This window comes from Nicotiana attenuata, unplaced genomic scaffold (assembly GCF_001879085.1).
Source record: "Nicotiana attenuata strain UT unplaced genomic scaffold, NIATTr2, whole genome shotgun sequence".
Classification (NCBI taxonomy): Eukaryota; Viridiplantae; Streptophyta; class Magnoliopsida; order Solanales; family Solanaceae; genus Nicotiana; species Nicotiana attenuata.
The window spans coordinates 1-9,553 of NW_017674510.1; the positions used below are offsets into that span (position 1 = coordinate 1).

General features: G+C 35.3%; 1 protein-coding gene across 1 annotated transcript; it reads left to right on the forward strand.

Moving 5' to 3' along the window:
* Nucleotides 1-2,871: 2,871 nt before the first annotated feature.
* On the forward strand, nucleotides 2,872-4,774 carry LOC109218796. The gene is made up of 3 exons (XM_019383181.1): nucleotides 2,872-2,887; nucleotides 4,124-4,616; nucleotides 4,696-4,774. Exons 1-3 carry the CDS (start codon nucleotides 2,872-2,874, stop codon nucleotides 4,772-4,774), a joined length of 588 nt encoding a protein of 195 aa, XP_019238726.1.
* Nucleotides 4,775-9,553: the final 4,779 nt, after the last annotated feature.

The window sequence follows — 9,553 nt, forward strand, 5'->3', positions numbered from 1 at the left end:
TTGTTTGTTTATTGTGAGGAAAGAGTGTAAAGCACGAAGGGTGATGCCGTACATTGTTTGTTTATTGTGAGGAAAGAGTGTAAAGCACGAAGGGTGATGCCGTGCCGCACGATGTACCATTCCGTGCCTGTTATATTGATTCTTATGGTGAGGACGAGAGTAAAAGCACGAAGGGTGATGCCGTGCACTTGTCCTTGATTTCCCTGATTCTTACTGATAATTGAGTTATGTTGTTCTTTACGTTTATTTTACTGATTTTCTGTTGTTACTTGACTTCATGGTGATGTCATTGATTCCCTTGCCCTAATTACTTTGTAATTGTTGCTTGGGCGAGGAAGAGTGTGAAGCACGAAGGGTGATGCCATGTATTGTTTTGGTGAGAAAGTGTTAAAGCACGAAGGGTGATGCCGTGCACTTATTGCCGTTTGTTATGATTTCTTGTTGTTATCTGCTCAAGTGCATTAATTGTCTTATTCCACTATTACTGTGATTCTTTATGTTGGCATCTTCCTTTAACGTGTTACTAGTTATTATTGAATTTATGCTATAATTGCTACATGTTTATGTGACTTAATTGCTACTTGACATTTAGCATACTAAATATTAAATTGTCCATTTGCTCCTTAAAGTCCATAATTAATTGCTACTTGTCATTATTTGTTTTCCTCAGTGAATCATAATTATTGTGTACATTGTTGTCTTATGAATTCGTATTAATTGTTTCGTTTGATGGAGTAATTTCATTTGGAAGAACCGTTAATATATGAAATGGGAGCGGGTGGTACGCCTACCACAAGATATGAGAAGTGGGATCGGGTTGCACGCTTGCAACGAGTTGTGAACCGAGAGTGAAATCTGCCTTTGTTTTCCTTATCCTTGTAGAAGTTGAATTTTGGTTTCCTGATAATTCTCTTGAGATTTTATTTTAGCTGCTATTTCCCGAAGCATGATTCCCCCTCCCATCTTTATTTTTTTATTTCTACTTTACTCTCCGTTGTATATTATACAACTGCACAGGTTTATTTGGTGATCTGGTCCTAGCCTCGTCACTACGTCGCCGAGGTTAGGCTAGACACTTACCATCACATGGGGTCGGTTGTGCTGATACTACACTCTGCACTCTTTTGTGCAGACCCCAGTTTGTAGATTTTGGACCGCAGTGAGATTGCTGGATCTTATTCATCAAGCGACCCGAGGTAGCCCTGCAGGCGTTCGCAGGCCCTAGCGTCTCCTTCTATCTACTTTCCTGTTTCTCATATGTGTTTCCAGAGACAGTGTTGTATTTTTTTTCGGACTTTTATTTGTAGAATTCTTAGACCGTCTATGAAACTGTGACACCAGTTCTGGGTAGTCGAGACTCAAACAGTTATACTAGGTGTTTATGTTTAGATAATTGTTGTTCTTCTTCCGCTTATGTTAAATTCCGCTATTTAAATGTTATATCTTCGTAATTGTTAAAGAATATAAATTAGGTAAAAAGTTAAATTGTTCAAATGATTAGCTTACCTAGCTCACATTAGTAGGCGTCATCACGACTCCCGAGGGTGGGTAATTCGGGTCGTGGCAAATAGGCATCATTCTTATGTCCGTTTTTGCGCAATTATAAAGGGGAATCATTGATTACTAAATAACTAATATGTTCGGCCCGTTGTTAGATTTTAGTTTTAATGATGAAAAATAATATAATTGTGTTTGATGTAGGAACTCAAGGCAATCAATCAGAATCCAAGTAAAATGGAAAGTATCAATCAAATATTGACTGAAGCCATCAAGGAATCAGCGAAGCAATAAATATCCGAAAATAGATAATCAATCAAAGCTGAAAGAAGATATCAATTAGAGGATGATCGAAGCTATCAAGGAAAGCAATCAAAGCTGAAGGAAGATATCAATCAGAAGATGATTGAAGCTATCAGCAATAAAAAGGAAAGAAGTACTAAAGCCTCGGCAAAGGCATAGTCAACACTGAAAATCCGGCGGATATCAAGGCTTAAAGATGGAAAGCTATCAAAGTCCACTCATCAAGAAAGCATAACGGGAATCAACCTTATTCTTGGAAAGAATCAATCTGTGATTCCTTCGAAGGATCAAATCTCTTGGGTTCACAAATCTCTGCAGACTCTAAGGCCTCCTGCAACGTGTGTGTGTGTGTATATATATATATATATATATATAGTGTTTAGAGGTACATAACATAATTGACCAGCTTTTATCGAAAAATTATATTGTATATATAGGTAAAATATTAGGTTTAGAGTTATATAACATATACCATTCTTTGTGAGAAATTTTTTGTTTATGATTTTTCAAGTTTTATTACCTTTGGAATAATTCCTAGCTTTACCATTGTGTATAAACCTTACCTCCAAAAGAAAATACAGGGGACAGGAGGGGTAAGAAGGTAAGCATTGCCCAACACTCCTAGTACAAAAAAAAAAAAAAACTTAAATATTGGATGGTCTAAGACCATAGTAGGTTAGAGTTAGCCTACACAAAGCATATGTTTCCACTAATGGTGGAATTAGATTCCAAGGTATTAGTTGATCTAATTTACTCAGAAAACAAAACTGTTTCTTATTCAAATTTGTTGAATGATTGCAGGATGCTCCTGTAAGTTATTTTCCTTCGTGTATGTGGCCCAATAAGTTAAGGCCCATAATTAATATTTAATTAATTATCAAATCTTATCCGTCCGATTGGTTACTTGATGGACGTACCAGATTAAGTGAGAATCTCTATAAATTGGTCCTCTCCCCACCCATTAGGGTTACCATATTTATTTCTTTCTTCCATCACTAAAGGCGGCGGTAACAAAAGCTAGGGCAAGGGGCGAGAAACCAATTTACTGATTAACGCTTCCGCTTCAAGATAATGGATTCCGCTTCAGGTATGTTTTCTATGACGATTACATGTAAGATTATAATGTTCAAGATCCTGGTAGAATTATAGTTTATGCTTACATGTGGTATCATGAACATAGATATTTGAACTGATAATCTTCGATTGAAGAGATTAATTTCAAAATATACCGAGAGAAAGAATATGGCCGAATGAATTTAGTAACGTTTTGGTGAATATGAACCTTTAAATATATGATTCTTATGATTATGTGTAACTGTTCGTGACTATCATAAAAGGAAGGGGAGAAAATCCTTTTCTCTTATTCTCGTTGTATGTTTTGAGAATTAAGATTGCTTTTGAATGTGTCAATAGCTTAAAGTAATAAGAATAGTATAGCCTTGTACATTCAATTACTAATCATGAATCACGTTCTATTGCCTGCAAACTATAAGGATTGATACTGTTAGTATGAAAACTTTTTTATGCCGCTGTGGGCTTCAAAATCTGAAAGGTCCTATATTATTGTTAATAATAAAATAAAGACGAATGGAGAAGACAGCCTTGAAGGTGGCGCCACTGATAATTCTGGCATATTTAAAGGAATTAGGTTATGAAATATCTTTCACAAAATTATTATTTTATTAAAATAAAAATGATTACTTTATTATGTATCTGTTGTGGAGATATTTAATTTAGCTTCTCATCTCTTATAATATTTTGGATTATTAAGTTGTGAAGCCATTTATTGTTTATTTTATGTATGTGATTAGTGCGTATATAGTTTGTTAGTCACCAAAGTGATCAAACTATAATGTTTAAAGTATTCACATACATATAATCTTTTGATAATTATTTTATGTGTGCATTTATGTTTATATAGTTTGTTAGTCACCAAAGTGGCCAAACTAGTATGTTCATGAAAAGTTTGCATATATAAAATTATAGTTTATCCATGAAATTAATGAAAAGCCTATAATTAAAAATTAGTAGATAAGTTAATTTTCACTATTGCTAGAACTTAAGGATTTACCCAAAGGTGAATCAATTATTCTATGAATAGTGAATATGATGAGGTAAATTAATATTCTTAGTCAAATATATATTGTCTGTCCAAAGATGGCATATATATTTGGTTAAAAATATTTAATTACCTATTAAAGACTAAATGGCATTTAAATTATGATAGTGTATCGTAGTATCTACCCAAAGGAGAATTGCGATATGTTTTAACTGTTTTGTTGAATCCATATTGATTTGTGAGCATGTATTATCTATTTTGCAGCTATTCCTTTTCATTCGCTTGCTTCGTCTGTTACTGTGTTCAATGGATTGAACTTCTCTGAATGGCGTGAACAAGTCCAGTTCCACTTAGGTGTGATGGATCTTGACTTGGCTCTGCTGAATGATAAGCCCGCTGCCATTACTGATTCGAGCAGTGCGGATGAGAAGTCTTTCTATAAATCATGGGAACGTTCTAACAGGCTAAGCCTTATGTTTATGCGAATGAATATTGCCAACAACATTAAGAGTACTATTCCACAAACAGAAAGTGCCAGGGAATACCTGAAGTTTGTGGAAGAACGTTTTCGTTCTGCAGATAAGTCTCTCGCTGGTACACTAATGGCTGAACTCACGACCATGAAGTTTGATGGGTCGCGTAGTATGCAAAACCATATCATCGAGATGACTAACATTGCAGCAAGACTTCAGACCTTGGGGATGAAAGTGGATGATTCCTTCTTGGTTCAGTTTATTCTCAACTCGTTACCTCCTGAGTATGGACCTTTTCAAATTAACTATAACACTATTAAGGATAAGTGGAATGTTAGTGAATTGTCCATTATGCTTACTCAGGAGGAGTCAAGACATAAGAAACAAGAGAGTCATTCAATTAACCTCATGGGTCAAGGATCTGGTAAAGGATTTAAAGTGAAGGCCAACAAGTTCAAGAAGAAGAAAGCACCTGCTAAAGCTCAACAAGATGCTAACAAGGAACATAAGGCAGATATGTGTCGTTTCTGTAATAAGGAAGGACACTATCAGAAAGATTGCCTGAAACGTAAAGCTTGGTTCGAAAAGAAAGGTACAATTAGTGCTTTTTTATGTTTCGAATCAAATTTAGTAGAAGTTCTTAATAATACTTGGTGGCTTGATTCTGGTGCAACTGCTTATGTATCTACTACGTTGCAGGGATTCCTTACGATCCAAACTACAAATCCAAATAAGGATTTCTTGTTCATGGGAAATCGTATGAAGGCTCCAATTGAAGGCATAGGGACTTATCGTTTGATCATGGAGACTGGACGTCACCTTGATCTATTACAAACTCTTTATGTACCTTCAGTTTCTAGGAATTTGATTTCTCTTTCAAGACTTGATGTTTCTGGATTTGATTTAAAGTTTGGAAATGGATGTTTCAATTATATAAGAATGCTATTTTTTATGGTTCTGGTTTTCTTAGTGATGGTTTATATAAATTGAAACTTGATATTGGTTTTTCCGAATCCCTTCTTACTATTCAACATAATGTTGGAATTAAACGTAGTTCACTAGATGAAAGTTCTGCTTACTTGTGGCATAGACGTTTGGATCATATATCCAAAGAAAGGTTAGAAAGATTAGTAAAGAATGAGATTCTTCCGAATCTAAATTTTACTGATCTTACTATATGTTTGGATTGAATTAAAGGAAAGCAAACCAAGCATAGTAAGAAAGGAGCCACAAGAAGCACCCAGCTTCTTGAAATTATACACACCGATATTTGTGGAACCTTTAATGTTCCATCTTTTGGTGAGAGAAATATTTTGTCACTTTTATCGATAATTTTTCACGTTATGGATACATCTACTTGCTGAAAGAAAAATCTCAAGCAGCAGATGCTCTCAAGGTCTTTGTTAATGAGGTTGAAAGGCAATTAGATAAAAAGGTGAAAATCATTAGGTCAGATAGAGGTGGTGAATATTATGGAAAATACAATGAGTCAGGACAATGTTCAGGTCCATTTGCAAAGTTCCTCGAGGAACGTGGCATATGTGCACAGTATACTATGCCACGAATACCTCAACAAAACGGTGTTGCATAAAGGCGTAATCGAACACTTATGGATATGGTTCAGAGCATGATAAGTAATTCCTCATTACCCAAATTATTGTGGATGTATGCTCTTAAAAACGTTGTATATTTATTAAACAGGGTTCCTAGTAAGGCAGTTCCAAAGACCCCTTTTGAACTGTGGACAGAAAGGAAACCTAGTTTAAGGCACCTGCATGTTTGGGGTTGCCCAGCAGAAGCTAGAGTCTATAATCCACAAGAAAAGAAATTAGATTCTCGAACAGTAAGTGGTTACTTTATTGGTTACCTAGAGAAATCTAAAGGGTGTTTTACTGTCCAAACCATAGTTCGAGAATTGTTGAAACCGGTAATACAAGATTCATTGAGAATGGTGAAGTTAGTGGGAGTGTTGAAAAGCAAAGTGTGGAAATTAAAGAGGCGAGGGTCAATATTCTATTACCCAGAAATGTGCCTACTTCCATACAAATACCAAATATTGTTCCAATTGTTGAAGAACACTTTGACAACACCGAGCAACATTTGGATGAAACACTTCATGAAGAAACTAACTCAAAAATATCTGACACAAATGAACCACAAGAAATTCCATTAAGAAAATCTCAAAGAGTTAGAAAATCGGCTATTTCGGATGATTACGTGGTTTATTTGCAAGAGTCAGATTTTGACATTGGCCTTAATAAGGGTCAGGTTCCATTTTCACAAGCCATAGAAAGTAATGAGTCTGACAAATGGATTGATGCCATGAAGGAAGAGTTAAAATCCATGAAATACAATAAAGTCTGGGATCTTGTTGAATTGCCAGAAAGTTCTAAAAGAATCGGGTATAGATGGGTCTTTAAGACCAAACACGATTCAATGGCAATATTGAGAGATACAAAGCCAGACTTGTTGCCAAGGGTTATACCCAGAAAGAAGGCATTGATTATAAAGAGACTTTTTCACCGGTCTCAAAGAAAGACTCGTTAAGAATTATTATGGCTTTGGTGGCTCATTATGATTTAGAGTTACACCAAATGGATGTGAAAACTGCCTTTCTTAATGGAGATCTCGAGGAGGAAGTTTATATGGACCAACCAGAGGGTTTCGAAACTAAAGGAAAAGGCCAAATGGTGTGTAAACTGAAGAAGTCAATATATGGACTTAAACAAGCCTCACAACAATGGTATATAAAGTTTAATGATACCATAACATCTTTTGGATTTGTGGAAAACACCGTTGATCGGTGTATATACCAAAAGATCAGTGGGAGCAAGTTTATATTTTTAGTCCTATATGTTGATGATATTCTACTTGCTGCTAATGATTCAGGCATATTGCGTGAGACCAGAGATTTTCTCTCTAAGAATTTTGAAATGAAAGATATGGGTGAGGCATCCTATGTGATAGGAATAGAAATATTCTGTGATAGATCACAAAGATTATTGGGATTGTCTCAGAAAGGCTATATTGAAAGAGTTCTAGAGAGATTTAATATGAACAATTATTCAGCAGGAATAGTTCCGATCCAAAAAGGGGACAAATTTAGTCTCATGCAATGCCCTAAGAATGATGTAGAGTGAAAAGAAATAGAATCAATTCCTTACTCTTCTATTGTTGGTAGTCTGATGTATGCTCAGACTTGCACAAGACCGGATATTAATTTTGCGATCGGAATGTTGGGAAGATATCAGAGTAACCCAGGAAGTGATCATTGGAAAGTTGCAAAGAAAGTTTTGAGGTACCTGAAAGGAACGAAGGATTACATGCTCATGTATAGGAGATCCAAGCATTTGGAAGTTGTTGGATACTCGGATTCAGATTTCGCTGGATGTATTGACACTAGAAAATCCACATTTGGTTATTTGTTACAATTATCTGAAGGAGCAATATCATGGAAGAGTGCCAAACAGTCTGTCATTGCTACATCCACGATGGAAGCAGAATTTGTGGCATGTTTTGAAGCCACAATTCATGCATTATGGCTGCGAAACTTTATTTCAGGACTTGGGGTTGTCGACACCTTTATCAAGCCGCTGAAAATTTACTGTGATAATTCTGCAGCAGTATTCTTCTCCAAGAACGATAAGTACTTCAAAAAAGGTGCCAAACATATGGAATTAAAGTACTTTACCGTCAAGGAGGCAGTTCAGAAACAAAGAGTGTCACTTGAGCATATTAGAACTGATCTCATGATTGCAGATCCGTTAACGAAACGTTTACAGCCAAAGATATTTAAAGAACATGTACATAGAAAGGGTCTTGGCTGTATTTATGATTGATGTATTTATAATGTTTTGACACTCTGAGCTCATTTATGTATTTTTGATATACATTAGTGATTTCCTGTTTCTCATAATGGTATACGCATTATCGTTTTGAGATGTTACAGGATAAGTCTCAATGAGACACTATTGTGGACCATAATATTTTATAGCTTATGGACCTAGTGCGATGAGTTACTAATGTTGTAATATATGGAAGGGAGTATGTAGACAAATATATATAACCGCCATAACTCACCTTTAGTAGTTTATCGTATTATGGTATTTATGATGGACATTATAGAAGAGATTTGTTTATGCGCAACTAATGTTCCTATATTAAATATTAATATTATGTGATTATTGGGCCAAGTGGGAGAATGTAAGTTATTTTCCTACGTGTATGTGGCCCAATAGGTTAAGGCCCATAATTAATATTTAATTAATTATCAAACTCATCCGTCCGATTGGTTACTTGACGGACGTACCAGATTAAGTGAGAACCTCTATAAATTGGTCCTCTCCCCACCCATTAGGGTTACCGTATTTATTTCTTTCTTCCATCACTAAAGGCAGCGGTAACGAAAGCTAGGGCAAGGGGCGAGAAACCAATTTACTGATTAACGCTTCCGCTTCAAGATAATGGATTCCGCTTCAGGTATATTTTCTATGACGATTACATGTAAGATTATCATGTTCAAAATCCTGGTAGAATTATAGTTTATGCTTACAGCTCCTCCAAATCTGTTTTAATAAAATGCATCCTTTACGCAAAAAAGGAAAAACATTGGGATAAAAGACATATAGAGTATGTGATTTGGTTTTTATTATGTAGACAAAAACAGCCATGCAATCACTAATAATTCATTGCTTTCAATTCGTCGGGAATAAACTCGATCAGTTCATAATTCTCACGTAATGATGTTAACAAAAGCACCAAATGATCTAATACGAAAAGATTATGTACGTCAAATATATATATATATATATATATATATCAAGCATAAAAGAAGCTAGGGAAAATGCATAAGTACCCCCCTGACCTATACCCGGATTCCCAACTACACACTTTTTCTTTGTGGGAATCCTATTATCCCCCTAAACTTATTTTAAATGTAATTATTTGCACCCTTAACGCTGACAACCAAACTCTTAACAAGTGGTGAGCTACACGCGCTTCCACATGTATTTTTAGTACTTTTTTTTATTCTTTCTTCTTTTTTCTTATCCTTTTTTCTTATTTCTTATTATTCTTAATTTTTTTGGTTATTTTATTCTCTTTCTTTTTGTTTCGGTCACCAGCGGCATAAAATGGTGGTCGTCGGAATTTCACAAACATCATTTTTTGCGGCGAATTTTTTTTCCGGCAATATATTTTTATCCCGATCTAAGTGTGTTTT